Source organism: Sesamum indicum, linkage group LG4, assembly GCF_000512975.1.
Source record: "Sesamum indicum cultivar Zhongzhi No. 13 linkage group LG4, S_indicum_v1.0, whole genome shotgun sequence".
Classification (NCBI taxonomy): domain Eukaryota; kingdom Viridiplantae; phylum Streptophyta; class Magnoliopsida; order Lamiales; family Pedaliaceae; genus Sesamum; species Sesamum indicum.
In genome coordinates, this window is record NC_026148.1 from 7,346,484 (window position 1) to 7,364,993 (window position 18,510).

Here is an 18,510-nt window from a genome sequence, read left to right on the forward strand (position 1 = left end):
CCTCTTATTTTTTGATTTTTCCCCTGATAACTGTTTCTCATATTAAGCTGCAGTCCGGTGAATCTCCTCCTACAACTGTACCATGAGGTCATTATTTAGGATGCTGCTACCTCCTTTCTTTTATCTTTAAAAACATATAATATAAGCTCGAGCCTGCTGGTTTTTGGTCTTTCAGTGGGCCTTTCCTCCATGCACAACTGAAAAAACTGTGGACGAAACTTAGTTGTCAGGAGCAAACCTCACTGATTTGAGTCATGAACTGTCGAAGTACAACTATATTATTTAGCTCCCACACACAAATTACATGACGATTGAACTCGGAAGAAGAGAATGGAAAAAGCTGTGGTTCTATATTGCTTTCACACGGAACTGTTCTTTATTAGAAGCCATTACATGAGTTATGAACCCATCTTATTCTGTCTTGTTTGCCTTTTAGATCCTTACTTCTATCACAGATGCAGAAAGCGTGTTTCCTGGATTGATTTGATTTTACTGGTCACCCTTGTGCATTCATTATTGAATTTCGGGTGAAAAGTTATCTTGGTTCGCTGTTCTTTTAGTTAAAATGATTTGATGCTCATAGAGGATTCCTTTTCTGCAGACAATCAGACTGGAAAATCTTTTATTTCATACATCACTGCTAAGGTATTATTCATTACCTAGCTGGCGAAAGTTTTTCTTCTTTAGATCAGACTATATCCACATATATTGGCCTGTTATCTGACTTGTATGCGGAAAGTAAGGTTATCTTTAAGTATTAGATTTCCAATGGAGCAATGAGAATTATTTTGGCATCCTTTTGTGAAGATAATGATTCAGCTAATTCAAGTTCTTAACAAAAAGTTATGATGATTTATTTTGATGTAGTCCATATATTGTTAACGGATAAACTCAATCCTTTCTGCCTATGAAGCTGGGTCCTTGAAAGATTTCTTCATTCATGGAGATCAGTTTTGAATTGCTTATTCTTTAACTTCTCCTTTTATGGATCTTTACAGGCTGCAGTTTTCCTGATTATATAGTGTACTTGTATACTTTCAAGCATCTCTCTAAAAGATGCAATTTTTTTAACTTTGTAGTAGAGTTTGCCTACTTCTCAAGCTGCGTATATTCCATCCCTTATGCTTAGCTTGCTTGACATGACCCATAACCTCCTCTTCACATCCCTGGCATACCTAGATTTTAATTTTTGTGAACAACCCCAATGTGTGGAGCTACAACTGAAAGAAACATTTTATTTATGGACTATTAGCTTTTTGACTTTTGTCTAGTGCCTTTGCTAGGAAAGAATATTCAAAATTTTGTTTTGCTTGTTATTCTAGTTTATTATGTAGTTGCAGCTTAGCTGTTTGACTAGTTCCTTTGCTAGGAAGGAAGATTGAAAATTTTGTTGGCTGATTATTCTTGTTTATTATGTAGTGGCAGATTATTTAATCCTCGCTCTTATTTTATCTAAACTTTCTATGCTTTGCCTGCAAGATTCTTGACAGCATCCAAGTGTCCATAAGAAATGTCCACGTCCTTTATCGTGACACATTGAGTGAGACGGTATGACATCTTTCATATGAAATTTTACTCTTATCTGTTTATCTGTATCTGGCTTTCATTGCATGCCATTGAACTTTAATAACTATCTTCATAAGTTCAAATTTTTGCCTGGCAAATATATTTGAACTAAAAAAATTGAATTTGCTGTAAGATTTGGCCTCTTAAGCATTTTGCTCTTGCATATTGTCTTGAAGGAGATCAGTGGAATTCTCTTGGGTTGCAAAATGGTTCATGAGCTCCCTTACTATATGCTAAACAGGTCCAATGGTCTGCATGTTTGAACCCAGGAGCCAGTCATGTTTCTAGATAAACACTGATATATAAAGGTGTCAAATTACAGCCAGGGATGGTCTTTGGTTTCCCTAGAAAATACTCATGTTAATGATGGAAGGAAACCAAAACATCTGGTTGCTTCACGTCAGAATGTTTGACCACCATGGGCGTTCTTGGCACTGTTCCTCGTGTTGATCGAATTACATTTGTGCAATATTGCTTCCTGACGAAAGAAAGAATCAGGTCGAGAAAGATTATTATTTACTGTTGCCTCACAAGTTTGCTACAATAGAGGCCATCTCACATCATATGAGTAACAGTACTTCTGGAATTTGGCTGCTTGATACTTCTTTTGTTGTAGCATTTCGTCATGATCAGAAGGTGTTATGGTGATGCTGACCATTATCAAAATGGTTAGTGCAGTAAATCTTGTCAAGTGGTTAATGAGTGTATTTCTTATGTACATGAGGTAAACTTCTATTGGACGAAGCTGATATTCAGTAGGGGCTAAATGATAGTTGTTTTAGACTTTTGACTGCCACATGGTGGGCTCTCCTTCATGGGATGGCCTATATGTGGTTGTCGGATGCAACCTGGTTACTCCTGGTTGCTAGGGCATGAAGCTAATGTTGATACTCTTAAATTGATCCTGCCAATTGCTGTATGCTGGAACTTGGCTCTGAGCTCTCTTGGCTGATGCATGTCATTTGTGATACTGTAGTGAAAATGTCATTGAAACAGTCATTGATTGCAAGTAACTTAACAATTTTTAAGTGAGATCCTTCTGTAAATATAACTGCAGAGAAAGTGTATCACCTTGTGATGTCAGCAGATCAGACAGCTAAGTTGTTAGGGAGGTTCAACAGTTGACAATATTTCTAAGTTCATGGATATGTATTATTCTTCACTCTTCAGGTCCGCAAGTTAAAGGCATATGCTTAAAGTCTGATGTTATTGGCAGTCTGGGAGAAGCAATATATGTCTTAAAAGTTTCCTATGATATAGAACCCTTTTTTGACTTCAGATCTGGGATGTGTTTTAAGAGTTTTATATGGGCTGAGCTAGGCTGTTTAGAAATAGTATGCCGTAGGCCATCTTTCTTTCTGTTAATGGCTGGCACTTGGTCCAAGATATGCCTGCAATCTGATTGCCACCATATGTACGATTCTTGTTTGCAAAAGCCATTTATGTTGCAACGGCAGAAGAGCACACGTTGCTACTCTTCTAATTTTGGGATGAATGGATAAGTGTGACCCTTGCCCCCTCAACAGTACACAATTTTTCTCAAAGTTTCTCATGCTTTTTGCTATTGGCTACATGGATCCTGCGCTTCCACTTCACTCCATATACTTCTGTAACTGAAGAGTTCATTTTATATTGAGTGGACATTGCAAAATATTGGAAAAAGAACCATGCTGGCAAAGGAGTCTTAAGTTGTTCTGACTGGGTTTAATTTAACCATGCAGCTCAGTTAGGCAATTTTTTGACATGTTCAACTTCTGAGGTTGATCATCTATGTTCAGCATGTTTCTATCTTAAGTTGTGTTAATCTTTGGCTTACTATTTGAACAACCAACAACAATATTGTGTCAATTTTCATTAAGTAAGACTAAAATTTGATGATAATTGCTCTTTTATTGTTTGGGGTAAGTTTTATTTGATTTGTTTAATTCTTATAGAATAAGTGCCAAATAATTACTTCTTCATGAAATATTGACCATAACAGCTTTATGATGCAGATTTATGCCAAATCCTTGTTTATTCTACTTTCCGGCCATCAATTCATTTGAAGTGTTAATTTGTATTGTTTGATATTTTATGTATCCCAGGTAGAAATTTTATTTGGTGTGAAGTTTTCAAGTTTGACGATTACGAGGCAACCTGCTGGGTATTTTCCTACTTTCCTTGATTCTTGTTGTTTGCTTAACATTTTTCAACTATTTTTCAATTAATGATTGGCATATTACTTTTCTTCATTAATTTAGAAATTAAGGCTGGACCACAGAAATATCACAAATTTTAGTGTATGGCATATTAATAGCAGAAAAGTCCCATCATTGAGTATCTGTGTGAATATGATTTGAAGGAAAAGGCTCCTCAAGTTAATAGAAAAATGAAGTGACATAACTACTTGTAATCCAAAGAGAGTCTCTGTCTGACTCATAGATTTCTCAGGATACGTTGGGTGTTTTCTGTGCTGCTTGTTTGTTTGTTTTTTCTTTTTAACTAATTTCCAACTGAATAGCCATGTGTCGCTTTGGCGAAGAGCAATTGAAATTTCCTTTTTTTGGAAATTAAAAAGCAGTTGTGTTTTGTATGGTTTGAGGACTGATGTGATCTTTAAATGTGTCTGCTTTAAAATAAAAAAAAGAGGTTTTGATACATGTGCATTACTCTGTAACAATAGTAAAATTTTCACATTATATACAATCGGTTTTAACAAATTATTTATATCTTTGGTTGCACATAGGATTATGTTTTGCGTTACATTAAGTTTTTGGCCGTAAAGAACCAATTAGGTATCTGTATATAGAAATAGAATGTATTGTGAAGATCTTCAGAAGGAAAAATTGACTCGTATGTATCACATGAAACTACAAGGAAAAAGAGAAAAAGAGAAAAACTGAAAATCATACAAAGAAAGGCTAAAAAATAGAAAAGAACTAAGGATGGCAAAAGTACATACATAGACCAATTTTCTGATAGAAAGTATTTGTTAAGCATTTTCATACTAAAATTAAATATACTGGCTCTTGTTTAGAGCTTGAGATAGTGAAAAGGGACCAAGAAAAGAAAAAGTGTTTAAGAGAGAAGTTGTGCACATTAAGAGTGACTACTAAAATAAATTTAACCAGTCACCACTTTTAAGAATTAACTAATAAGGCTAATTTAATTGTTAAAAGTGAATTTAGATATAATACAGACACTTGGAGTAGCTTATGTGAAGCACCACGAGACCATATACGATGGTGGAGTTTGATGAATTTCTTAACCACCAAGAAGGGTTGGATGTGGGGTGCAGTATGGTTTAGTTCTGACCGTTTTTCGAATTTCATAATCAACTCCAGAGGTATCAGCTTAAAGAAAAAACATGGAAGCCAACCTCTGGCTAGTTTTCTCGCATTGTATTGTATTCCTTCTGGCCATTTGAATTATGCTGCTTGTATTTCTACTTCTTGTATGGTATGACTAGTATTGTAATATTCTGAGAATTCTTTCCACGTGGCTCTGCATTAGGTGTTCTAAGAGCAAGACATTGTGTTTTAAGATATATCACTGAACTCCCAATATTTGTATGGTTACACATTTTAGTTAATTATTATTGCATTATCTTCAAGTTAATATAGCTTACTTGGGAATCGTAATTTTATTTTAAGCACTTGGCACCTAAGTCAATTTCATATTAGCCGTCCTATTTTGAAGTATATCTTAAGCTGGATTCAACTTGTTTTCCGAAGTATCTGCTTGGGCTTATCTGAGATAATTTGCGAAAGTTGAGAATCGACACATTTTGCGTTTTAGTTTATTTCAACTTTTCATGTGCGGATATTTGTATTATCTTTCAGATCTTCTGTTGCAAAGGTTAGAGGGGGTCAAGTCAACAAATTGATTGAAGTTCAGAGTTTGGAACTTTATTGTAATACTGTTGAAAAAACTGAAGCAAGTACAGAGAATGCCGTGGGTTACGAGAAACTGGGAAGGGAAAGAATTGAAGATCAAAAGTTTTCATCTATGTTGGCTCCACTTGATGTATCAGTTTCTCTGTCGGTAAGTACTTTTGGCTGCTGCCCTGTTCGGCAAAAGAATCCCATGTACCTTATTACTTTGTAGAGTATAATATTTGATGCTAGATATTGCACATGGATTATATTTATGCCTGTCTAGCTTACCCTTTATTTGAAACTTTTACTCTTCATGAAGATAACTTTGCGTGGTGGCCCCCTTGTGGCTCGTGTGAGTGGGTATGTTATGTTTAAGTGCTTGTGATACATATTGGTGCATCATTTTTCTTGAAAAACCTTAAACATGCATCATTGCATCAATACTAGGTAGTTCTGGGCTAGAGCTAGGAGCTACTAATACTTGAAAGCAATTTGATTACCGGTCAAATTGAAATTTAACTATTTAAAATTGTTATGGAACTTGCAGAAGGTAGAGAATGAACTCATCTGTTCTCACACGTAATGGTAGGAAATTGTGTGATCTATTTGTCACTGGATCATTGAATCTGCTACTGATTACAAAACTGTAGTAGGTTATATATAGCTGCTTCTAGGATATGGCTTGGAATGAAATTCATATTTAGAAAATTAACAGAATTTGAAAATTTTATTAGGTAATAAATCTCCTTGCTTTTCTAATCTGATATTGTAACTACACTAATCTAGCCAGAAAGAACAATGTATTGTTGTCAAGATGATCCCTCATAATGATGTTATTGATCTGCTTTGTAGGTCCCATACTTCTTTATCTGTCTCTTAGGCTTTTGCTCTTAACTGCTGCTTTGTGTGCAACCATAATATGTGGAATTCGTCCCTATCTTCTTGTGCTTTTTCCTTTCTTAGTTAGATAGGTATTGTGTCTATTATAGAATGTCAAACAATTGATATCAGCGGCATTTATATTTCATTTACTTGAGCTTTCAGTGATTTCATGTAGGTAAACAGATCAGGAAAGCTATTAAATGATGCGCCACAGTATTCTATCAATGTTGAGTTGGCTTGCGTGGTACATTCAATGTTCCAGCTTTTTTATTATCATGTCTTTCTCACATCTTTGTGATAAGCATTGTGGATTGATATCTTTTGGCTGAGTCATTGTTAGGCCATCACAATGGATGAGGTTCAGCTGCAGCAGATCCTGTCTCTTTGCGACTATATATCTATATGTCGATTAAGAGAGAAGTAGGTTTGGTTTAATGCTATCTTTTTTGTTCTCAGCATTTAATTTGTTATAAGCGAGAGTATCAACTTTTTTCTTGTGAAACTGAAAATGAAAGTTTTTATCACATACCTTTGAACTTACTTCAATCTGTTAGAGGCTTATGGTACATGATCAAGGAAAATTGAAAGTTGGAGAGCAGCTAGAATCTGGATTGTACTTCTTAATTATAGCGAGAACTTGACAACTGTTTGAGCAGAGATCCGAACTTCATATTCCATCTATTTTTATCTGGATATTTGAAAACTTCTCATCCAATCAATTCATTTCTAAAGCTGAAGGCCAATCCTTTCTCTTTTTGTTGAGACCATCTGGTGTCAGTGTTTCTTTTTTCTTCCACATCGTTTGCATCTTCACATATTATCTCCTTCCTATCTTTCTAGGAATTTAGATGGGCTTGTTTGTTTGTGCTCTCTCTCTCTCTCTATATATATATATATATATATATATATCTTATATATTCTAGGTCCATATGGTTTGAAAGCAAGATTTTTACACCATTCACTTTTATTTATAGGTGATCTATCTATATGATCTTTAGGTGCTGCCACACAGCATATTATGTACTTGATTTAACAAGTGGCTAGTAATGCCACCTATCCCTTTTCTTCTAGGAAATCTCTTCTTCCTCGGTGACTAGTGTAAAATGTGAGTATCTGATTCTACATATTCTAGGTCCATATGGTTTGAAAGCAAGATTTTTACACCATTCACTTTTATTTATAGGTGATCTATCTATATGATCTTTAGGTGCTGCCACACAGCATATTATGTACTTGATTTAACAAGTGGCTAGTAATGCCACCTATCCCTTTTCTTCTAGGAAATCTCTTCTTCCTCGGTGACTAGTGTAAAATGTGAGTATCTGATTCACTTGAAATCAGTCTGTTCTTCACTGTCCCTCTGGTTCCACTTACAAATGAAATCTCTAAGCAGTGTGTTTGCCCAGTGCTATTCGTTGATGTCCTCATAGAAACAGTGGAGCACTTTTCCATGTTGGCGCTGCCTTGTTAGGCCATGTAGTGCGGATTCGTGCATATCAGGGTCCAAGAACAGCAAGAGAATGCCAACTCATGCTTATGGGCATCTAACCATCTGCCTCATGCTAGAACATTTTAGCATCCCCAGATCTTGTACAGTTACAAAGCAGCATTTCTTCATGAATTTATGATATAAACTCCTCTGTTTATTTCTTCAAAGTCCTTATATAGCTCCAGGTGGCTAGTAAGACCTTGGGGATTTTATGGATATTTCACATTGACTTATTAAATTTTTAATAATTACATTTTGGATCTAAGGAGGATTTTTGTTGGACTTAATCTCTTAGTGTTCTACTGTATTATTAGCATAGTGACAGAACTGATGGCAAGATATTCCATGAAAGTGGGGTGGTTATGGAGGCTTTTGGCTGCGTAAGGCTGTTGCATCTTGACTTATATTTTCCTTCTGATCAGAAATAGAGAGTTATGACTCTCTTCATAAAAGAGGTCACGAGTCAGAAGCTAGGAATACAATATGAAGGCTGCTATTAGTAAGGAAGGAAGTGATTTAAGAAGCAATTCGCAGTCTCTCAATTTCTTCTCTTTTTGTATTATAAGGAAAAATTTAATGGGCCTTGTAACAATATACTAGGGTAACTAATTAGGACTACTCGGAAATGTTGTTTTTCTGATTCATTATCTTTGTTTACATGTTCCACTTGCATTTGGGAGTTACTTCAATACTTTTTCATAGTTTGGGATTTCGCAGATGCTGGAACAAAAGTTAGGGTTTGAACCAAGCCCAGGGTTGATTTCTATGGCCTGTTTCAATCCTAGATTTGATGGATTCTTTACATGTAAGGGATAGAGCTTTATAACTATGGTTACGTACATATAACTACTCTACTCACTTCATTTCTACCCTGCCTGCTGTCCTTCGTCCACCTTCTCTCCTTGTTGGCCTCCAAGCACTATTCACATTCACAAACTTATACAGTGCCACCTTCCTCCTGCCACTCACCATATTATAACATTTTAGTTGGGGATAGGTGGCCTTCTCTGTGATGCTTTGCTGCAAATGCTGCATGTTAAAGTAGCTTGGTGAGTTTCATTTAGCTACCATTTTTTCTCCTGCTCCTACCCTTTTTGTGAAGTAGGCACCTTGTGTAAGTCATACAAGGATGATACCATACACTAAATTCTTTTACCTTTGCTCTCAGTTATTCAAGATTCGATGCTCTTTTTCTGTAATCTGTATTTGGCATGGCCGAATGACTTCTTGAATTTGGGCAACTCTGATCTACTCGGTTCTTTTTCATATTATAGATATGGATGTTATCGTCCTTGGTGGAGCCCTTTAGGGAAAAGGCTCGAGGGATGGCAAAAAGCATGGTGGCACTATGCTCAGGAGTCTGTTCTTTCTGATGTTCGGAGGAGGTTGAGAAAAACATCTTGGAAGTATTTTGGAGAGAGGCTGTAAGTTGATCTATGCAACAATCATTGTTAATCTGCTGGATTGATGATTACTGTATATGACCTGTTATCAAAATTGAAATATCTGCGTTTCTTGAGTGTTGCCTTATCTCTGTGATCTTTTAATGTGTCCTCCCTTTTTCTTTCTCTTTTTTGTTAATTTGCAGAATGCCACAAACTTACAGGCTATTTTCTCCTTTTCAGAATACAGCTTTTAATGATGGCTAGTTATTCTATTATATTTAGTACTAGTTGACTGTTCCTGCTGTTTGGTTGGCATGAGGTAGTGATGCTGAAACTTTATGCAATATGGATTTGAGGCTGAGTTTTTATCATGTAAAAATTTCAAGTGGTTGTAAACTGATTTATGCAAATGAGCATGATGCGCTCTGCTGATTTTCATGGCGGAAAACTGATTTGGCTATTTCTGATTGGTTCTTGCACTTTGTTGTTTGGCATAAGATTTAATGTAAACAGTAACTGAATATGTGTATGTGCGCGGTGCGTGTGCCTGTATGTGTGCGGGTGCACTCTTTCGGCATATAACCTGGTGCCTCCAATTGCTCAAATATAAATTAGAGTTTAATTGCTGGATAAAGGTGCGATAATAACAAACTTTACGATTGTCCATTTATAGGTTAAGCCTAGTGTTTTGTTGTTTCATTAATATCTATTGCATTTATGAATTTAAGCAACTTAAATCATGCAAGTCCTTTGTAGTTGAAGTGTGTATAAGAACTCCATCCTCAAGTTTCTTTATGTTGTATTTGCTGTTATATTGCTGGAAGCGTGTGAGAGTAAAGAGAGTTTGGTCCGCATTTATATAGTTGAGGACATCTAGATGATGTTAAGAGTAATTAGCTGCAGCATTACTTGGCTTTGATGGATTCACAGATCACCTTAGTGCTGCAAGGTAATAAACTCATTGTCTTATTTCTTTCAAAAAGTAACTGAATATCAGAGTGCTGGACTACCGGAAATCTACCATATAGTGAGGTAGCAAGCTCCTTCTGTGGACAATTATGTTTTCTGTTGACAACATGCTTATTCTTATATACATTACCTGAATTTTGGAAGCACCCCTACAACACATGATTTAAAATCCTGCTGATCCATGTAGTTGTCGTCTGACATAGTTCATCTTTTTGATCAACTTGCTGTCTTCGTCTACAACTTTCAGTTTCCAGTTTGGACAGTGTACAAAAGAAATTCAAAGCTATTGTATATTTTTCATTTTTATGTTTGTCTGTGTACACTGCTGCATAATCTGCTTCTCTTTCTGCAAAAGCTCTCAGTGCTGGAAAGACGAGTGGGAAAGTTTACTTTTTACTTAGAAAAAGTCTGGATGGAATTCAGAATTTTTCTATAAAAGATGTGGCTTCCATTTACTTTCTGCTGCTTGGAGAAATAAGTTATGCAAATGAATTGAAATTCAATTAACTTTTCAGGGCTAACATAGTTGCTAGAGATCCTATCATGGGAGGGTCTGATGCAGGAGCTCTACTATGTCCTTTCCGTTAATCATTTAGTATTTGATTTTATATCAGTAGGAAGACTGAGACAATTAAGAATTGCCACAATGATGCAAACTTCACACCATGGGAGTTGATTTCAGATTTTCTATGTTCATTCACCTCAAACAACCAAAAATTCAAAACAAATTGTACTGCCTCAAGGGTTGTCTAGCTAGATTTGTCTACCAAAACATGAAAAGTTAACATATTTTCTTTTCCTACTAAAACTATTATCTCGTGAATATACAAATTTTGGAAGTTTTAACTAAGCTTGTTTTCTCTTGCACTGATAAGGATGAAGTAGAATGCTATGCCAATGGAACTAGGTCAGCATCAATTGGCTAGTCTTTTTTCAGGTACAAAATTTTTCCAAAAATGGACTAGAACATAGAGAAGAAGAAAACAAAAGTATTACATGGTTTGACCACTCAGATCTGCTGTATAATTGATTTCTTGAATTCTCTGAAAAATCATTTTGTCAGTAACAGAAATTACATGTACCTTTCTCCATTTCTTTGTGTGATGTTGAATGCAGTCAACTGAATGTGCATTGCTGCCGCTTAATTACAAACTAACAATATGATAATGATTGTTGCATCTTGGATTCTCACTTCTATGTCATGTTGTAACATAGATTTGTAAGTTTTGTTTTTCTTATTACCGCAGGACCTCTCGCCGGAAGTATGTGAGTTTGTACAAGACCAAGTTGAAATGTCTTAAACATGACCAGGTGAGACAGTTGGTTTCTTAAAGTTGGGGATACACAAAAGCACAAGTCATATGGTCAAAGCTATGCTTAAGATTTTGGAGAACGCAACACATCAAAGAATGAGGGAATGAGAATGAAAGATGAAAAGCATCTTTAGAACTCTGTTTCAAGATTACCAATAGAATTATTTTGGTTTTAGATTTGAGTGTGGAATACTGTCCCGCTTATAACGAAGATAATCAACCTGAGTTCGTTTAGAGCCTTTTTAACAAGATCTCCTAGTTATTCTGTCTTCATCTATCCTGTAGAGATTAAGTTTTGTTTCACCTTTTGATGGATGAACTGATCGATCTTTATATGTTTGGCTCGTCCATGAGATAGGATCTGAGGCAATTTGGAAACCAGATTGATTATCACACCATGACTAGAGACCTTAAGACCAATCTTAGTTAGCAGCTGATATCTCCAAACTATTTTGCACATAGACTATGCGATGGCTCTATGCTTAGACTGTACACCAAATTGTGAAACCACATTCTTCTTCTTTCTCCTCCATGGTTTCAAATTGCTGCCAACAAAACACAATTACTAATAGTATATCCTTTTCCTTAGGCATCATCTCTAGAATCATCTCTTAGGCATTAATTGCCAGGAATTCCAATTTGTAAGAACAATCATATCTTGCGCATTCTGGGGGGTGTTATCTTTCTGGGAGCATTAAGTAAATTCTAACAGTCTTGTACCAATTTAAATTATTAGGGCGGTCGATTTTATGTTCTGTAGTTCTGCACATAATTGGAATTACGTATGCCACTGCCAAATTCTTTTGTTCTTCACCCACAATGAAAGTTAAACTCATTGAAGAATGTGCAGAAACTGATTTGGATATTACCAAAGCAAAACTGAATATAGGAACGACCGACGTAAACAATGGTCCAGAAGGTGACTAGAAACCTATCCAATCCAGCAGGGAGACAAACAGTGTGGGGGTAGGCTGCAAAAAATGGTCGCTAGGTGTCTGTCTGTAGGGCAGTCTTATGCTCCTGCACTATAGGACAGTTTTCGGGAGAGGCTGCTCTCTCGAGGTTGTGCTTCTCCCTGTCCTGGCTGGAAAATAGACAGTAACTTGGTGAGGATGACCTGAAATAGCAATGATTTTGCTCATTGGGCCACGAAGAAAAGAAAGAGGAAATGTTTCTTCATGCCTACAAACCATGGAAGGATGGGTCTACTGTCTTGTACCAGGTTACATGAGATGGAGAAAGATTTCTCTCTCTTTGTATACAGCTTATACAAACTTTTATACACATAAATACAGTCTAAGGTCGAAAATTGAATCAATCAACCTTAAATTATGCCTAGTATATGCAATCCTCCTAATATAACCCCTCCTTTTCTGTAACAAAAGGATAGGGAAAATACTTTAATTTGCTTGACTATAATGGAAACACAAGTGCGAGTTCTTATAAATACAGTTATGAGAAATTTACCTAAGATATAAATTTGTTCAATTTCTTTATACATTGTAATGAATTACTTTCAGAAGCTTCTTTGAATTAGTACTATTACAAAGGAATTTACGAGGAATTTTCATTTTCATTCATTCATTTTTCCTTTTGTACTTCCCTTGGGATCCTAGATGAAATCCTTATGTGAAGGAATGTTGTGTCAAGTTTATATTGCTGAGCTGTAATTATACATTATGTACTGTAGTGGTGGTTCATTTTCTGTGAGCTGAAGATTCAATGTCCTGGTTATGTCGAAGATGTAGTCATGCATGTTAACATACCGTCGTCGATGATGGTGCCATCTTATGTTGTTAAACTTCATAATTATCTAGTTCTTTCTTGCAATTTCTTTCTACAAGCAATATATGCTATTAAGGAACTGGATTCTCTCAAAAGGAAAGGAGGTCAAAACTTCCAACTAAAATATGAGGGAACATGTTAACATTTTTGAGGTTTTATCCCATTTCTTTTGACGTCTTTCATCCATCTTCAAGGGAGGGTGGTCATCTTTTATCACCAACTATTATTTGCTTCATGGGCTTAATGTTGGAAAATATTCTTTTTCACACTTACCATGATAATTTGCCAATTCTTAGAGGTTGAATTAACATTGTCTGACATGAAAATATCCCCGTGGATGAGAGTATAACATAAAAAGGTAGAACATACAAGGAAAAATTGATAAACCAAACGAAGCCTAATTGGAGTAAGAAGGATTTTTAATAGATGATATGCTAAGGCCCCTTGTTGACTACTGAAAGTATTGAGGGTTTTGACCATGGGAATAGGGAGGGGTCGGGGTGATGCCTGTTTCATTTTGCCATTTTGTGCTACAACCAATCCATAAATCGTTAAAGCTTCCATAAAAGCTAGACTAAGCAATAGAGTACCTCGTATTTAAAAGCTAGACTAAGCAATAGAGTACCTCGTATTTTTCCCTCTGCCTCGGGCTGTCTCGCGATACCCTCTATGGCTTGACCTGCAGCAGTCCCTTGACCAACTCCAGGTCCAATAGAAGCAAGCCCTACGGCCAATCCGATGATGACAAAATTATCAACGATTGGAATCCCGTATTTCTATTCAACAACGTATGAATAGTTCTTTGATTTTGATTAAGGGGTTGTTGAATTCTTGCCTTGCAATAACTGGAAGAAAACGGATTGGTATTGGTGCAATCTGATCCATTATCAGAGAACAATCCTGAGCCCGATGGATCATTCCTTTTTCCGATATATGAAATAGTGGATTTCACCAAGTCGAATCTTAGGAAATGTCGAATCAAACCATTTACCCTTATTTCAACAAAGGAAGCATGGGCTTCTTGACTAGAAAGAGAAAATATACGATGTGGAAACCTCATCTTCCCCATTACTTACTTAGACAACAAACAAATTCTATTAGCATTTATGTCATCTACATTGTACATTTGCTAATGCTTTGCCCTAGACAATAGATGTCATCGCGTTGGCATTCCTTGGTGGAGACCTAATGGAAATGGATATTATGGTTGATGAGCATATCTTTTATTTTAGTTGGTCTTTTGAGGTACTTTTTAATTGTTCTCTAAGAAAGATGCTGTATTTTATTTTGTCAACTGAGTTGTTGGAAGGTTGCAGAATCGATTTTGGTGGTGCGGAATAATTTTGTCATCTGCGTATTCTTTATGAGCTAACTGATGATAGATTAGGACGGTTATGGAAGTTAATGTATTTTTGTCGGAACTACTATCTTTGATTTCCAGCGTCTACAACTTAAAAATAATTGTGGGACAAAGGGAGCATTACATTGGTAATCTGTTATACTAAAAGCTGTATGCTGTAATCAATGCTATGCATTTATGCATCTTCTGGCTGCGAAAAGTGGTACTTGAAGTAGGTTTTGGCTGCTTCACTGTCTGTGTAGGACAATTTCCTTTCTATGAGGTATTATTGAAGAACACAACATATAGGCCTTCCTATTCCCTCTCTTAATCTCGCTCTTGCTCCATTCAGGTGATAGAACAAGATGTGCAGCATGAGTTGGAGGAAATGGAGAAAGAAACTGATATAGATGACATTTTGGATTACAGATCTGTTGCTGAACGTGAACTACAGGTAAAATTGATGTTCATCTGCTCTATACATGCATTTATCATATTTCTCGTGCAAGTAACTCCTTGTACAGGTTTTTGTAGTGTAGTTGCTACCATATGAAAACCAATTGGGAGACAAAATAATACACTTTAATTGAAGACATAGATTATTTTGCTTTGCAATCATGACTTTTCTTTTGTAGGATTTCTTGGTAAATCCGTCATTGAGATATGGGAGCAACAGTGGAAATGTTGACAAGTCTGTTGAAGATGATCGTCCTCCTAGCAAGGCCAAGGCCCGTGGATGGTTGAATTGGTTATCATATGGGATGCTTGGGGCAGGGGGAACAGATGATTCTAATCAATTTTCTGGTGTCATTTCAGATGATGTGATCAAGGTGTCCATATTTGCTTGATTAATCAGATGATATCGACAATGCATGGATTCTGTGAAATTAATGTAGGATTATACCTTATAATTTTGTTGGTTCTAAAACTTTGAAATTTCCTTTTATAGGATATATATGAGGCCACAAAATTCCATCCTGCTTCTGAACTAGTTGGGGATTCTACTACAATGGTGGAATTTTACTTTTCTTCAATGAAAATCAACATTTCTGAAACCCATACCACGCTTCGGAGCATGTACGTGATTTATTTCTAATACACTGGTGACAGATTTTTATAGTTCAGAACTTTCATATGTAAGCGCTTCATTAAGATATTTGACATTGAACTGAGGCAATGGCTAACTTCCTTTAACTCTTCCAGAACCATAGAAATGTGGTGTCCAGAATTGAGAGTATATTCAGTGGAGTAATCTATATTATAGCTTGGGAAGCTAGTCTCTTTGTGCTTGTGATTGTTATGACATGGTGAAGCTAGTTGTTAATTGTAGTAATTGTTCGCTTTCAGAATATGTAGTTGGTGTTATGGGGGAATTTTTGCAGAATTTGCTTGATATTTGCTTATTACTGTGTTCTGGAATTTGTGTATGTCACTTGTTCCAATTCAGTCTCCTAGATACAAGTTTAAACCCCATTTACCAAGACTTATTCAGGAATGTCGGGAAAACTCCCAGAACCTGGTTTTAAGGATAAAGTGCAAGTGTATTATTCTAGTTCTTTATAGATGTCAATGCTTAGGAGAGCTTTTTGGAAAGTGAGTAAGCTCCATAATTGAGATGGAAAGGTATTTTCCTAGCTGTTATGCATTGTAGGAGGAGAAACCCTTTTATTTTAATCCTGCATTCTCGTGTCAGAGACAACCTTTTTCATCAAATTTTACACTCAGAAATGAAATATCATTTTTAGTTATTTTGAAAAATATCAGCAGTTTGTTTCAGGTTATATTGTACCTGAAGCATCTCTTTGTGCGCTCAGTTGCCCTTAATGTCCAACGACTCAACAAGCGTACTATGTCCTTTACTGAGTTGAACTTGTATAATTCGATTCCGTAACCCAACGAGGCTAAGTTAAAACTTGTTAGTTCACTTGCAAATATAAGTCTATGAATAATACTCATCCTAGTATTGATGAACAAGCTTTTGATTCTCCACTTTGTAGTCCTCGTAAGGATGGCTCATCGGATTATAAAACTGCACTGGTGTAGCCATTGTTATTGCAATTAAGTGGACTAGTCAGTATATTTGGTGCGAAACTAAGCTCTAGATTTTCATAACACACTATTCTCCTCACTCACGTTGATATAAGTTAAACCCTAGTTCGTTTTCAGTGCAAAGTATCTGGTGCTTTTTGAGCATCATCTCTTTTGGGTTGACAGAATAGTGGGATGCTTAGTTAATCGAGTTTGTTAGTGATATTATGACGTTTGATGTCCTTGTCTTCCTATTCCTTGTCCTTCTGTACAAGATATATCCTAATTTTCCTAGATAAAAATTATTTTTCAGGGTAAATGATTAACCTTTTTATTGATATGGATTATATGTAATTTGCTACATGATACCCTGGCATAATGTTTAGGGAGCTCGGACAGGCTATTGCTGATTTGACGCTGAAGGGGATTTCTATTGAGGGCAAGGTCTGGGAGAAATCTGCAATTATTAGTGCTTCTATCAACTCGGCACAGATGGTTAATCCATTTAAAAATCAAGTTGTTTTCTTCACAAAAAAGGTTCATGTTCTCTCTTAAAGCATATAAGTTGTCTATATATATACCTTTATTGCATGCAGTAAGTTCTGGTGTTGGTTAGACATAGAAGTTACTGCTGAGAAGTATAGAGATGTCACTTTTAGATTTCAGTTGATTGTTAATTTTACCAGTTGTTCCTTGTTCTGAAGTGCTGAAGTGTACTGAATGGCTCATTGTTAATTACTGATGCATTACAATCTAGTACTTGCTTATGTGGTGGTTCTATGCTTAGCATGGAAAATTGTAGATCCATAAATACATTTTATTATTCTTTTGGGAATATTACTTGTGGAGTCCTTTAGTTAATGATGTTTCTTTAGGTTCTTGCTGGTTTAAACCAGAAGAAACACTCTGTTATCTCCCATCCTCATCAATATTTTCAAGCCAGTCATTTTTAGTACCCACCTGCGATGTTTATATTTCCTTGCTACGACAAGGTGTTAACTGAATATCCAGAAAGTCTGGAGATAGAATGTGTCTTTAAATAATAGGGTTCTTGTAAGAGAAAAATGTAGACTGGGGCATTGTGGTTGGAATTATTTTAGTTTCGTATTCTATTTCTTAATCTGTGCTAAGACATGCGAACTACTTTTAGCAATTAATAGTAATTAATGTGCAATAGATTGAAACCACCTAAACTACAGGTAAAACTAACACTTCACTCCCTGCTGTTGACCAGTACGATGCTCTACCTCAATATTATTAGTTAACTGGTAAGGTTATAGATTATAGACCACGTAGGACAAACAATCAAGATACAGAAGTGACCATAAAATAAGATGATTTACTTCTATCATTTGATACACCTGGAGATAAATACCAAAATTATCAGTGTAAAACCAGCTCTTCCTTTTCCTCTCACTCAGAGGAGGGAAAAAAAAAACACCCTTATCTTTTGGCCGCTGCTCTAGGGAACTTGGGGTGCAGCAGCTTTACTGCAATTCACATTCATTGGCACGACTGCGACAAACCACAATAATGATTCATAAGGCTTAACATGCCTTTTGATGGCTTTCTAAATGTTAAATAATCGAAGTTAGCTTATATATAAAATTGCATGCATGGGTTTATCCATCTATGAAGAGTATGAGAAATGGAACTCTTCTCTATTTTCATGGTTGCTGGTGGTAGAAGTATACCACTGGGTCCACGAGAATTTCAGGTTATATAGGAGGTTAGGTCAAGTATTGAATCTAAGGCACTGTGCCATCTCTTGGTAGGGATTCAATCATAAAGTGATGCCAGAGTCCAGAACTGTTGTGTTGTTTTCTGCTTCTAGGGAAAAAATGATGTGTGGTTCCACTACTGTTGTGCGTGTGTGTGTGTTGGGGGGGGGGGGGAA

The 18,510-nt window shown here is 36.1% G+C and overlaps 1 protein-coding gene and 1 long non-coding RNA gene across 3 annotated transcripts in view; one reads left to right on the top strand and one right to left on the bottom strand.

Moving 5' to 3' along the window:
* The window catches only part of LOC105160162, a 55,382-nt gene that overhangs the window by 5,309 nt on the left and 31,563 nt on the right, over positions 1–18,510 (top strand). Inside the window, exons 5-16 of one of the 2 annotated variants that reach the window (XM_011077428.2) lie at positions 602–645; positions 1,480–1,548; positions 3,651–3,709; positions 5,388–5,589; positions 6,481–6,549; positions 6,646–6,725; positions 9,069–9,218; positions 11,396–11,459; positions 14,938–15,039; positions 15,221–15,415; positions 15,535–15,662; positions 17,000–17,150. In XM_011077428.2, coding sequence (XP_011075730.1) covers positions 602–645; positions 1,480–1,548; positions 3,651–3,709; positions 5,388–5,589; positions 6,481–6,549; positions 6,646–6,725; positions 9,069–9,218; positions 11,396–11,459; positions 14,938–15,039; positions 15,221–15,415; positions 15,535–15,662; positions 17,000–17,150 — 1,313 coding nt within the window. Of the gene's footprint in view, positions 1–601; positions 646–1,479; positions 1,549–3,650; positions 3,710–5,387; positions 5,590–6,480; positions 6,550–6,645; positions 6,726–8,509; positions 8,600–9,068; positions 9,219–11,395; positions 11,460–14,937; positions 15,040–15,220; positions 15,416–15,534; positions 15,663–16,999; positions 17,151–18,510 lie in introns of those variants that run through there. The other variant, XM_020693453.1, reaches the window with a different exon arrangement.
* LOC105160164 lies at positions 13,782–14,225 on the bottom strand. The gene is made up of 2 exons (XR_847694.2): positions 13,872–14,225; positions 13,782–13,836 (listed from the first exon to the last, which is right to left on the bottom strand). It is a non-coding gene; the product is annotated as an uncharacterized LOC105160164 (long non-coding RNA).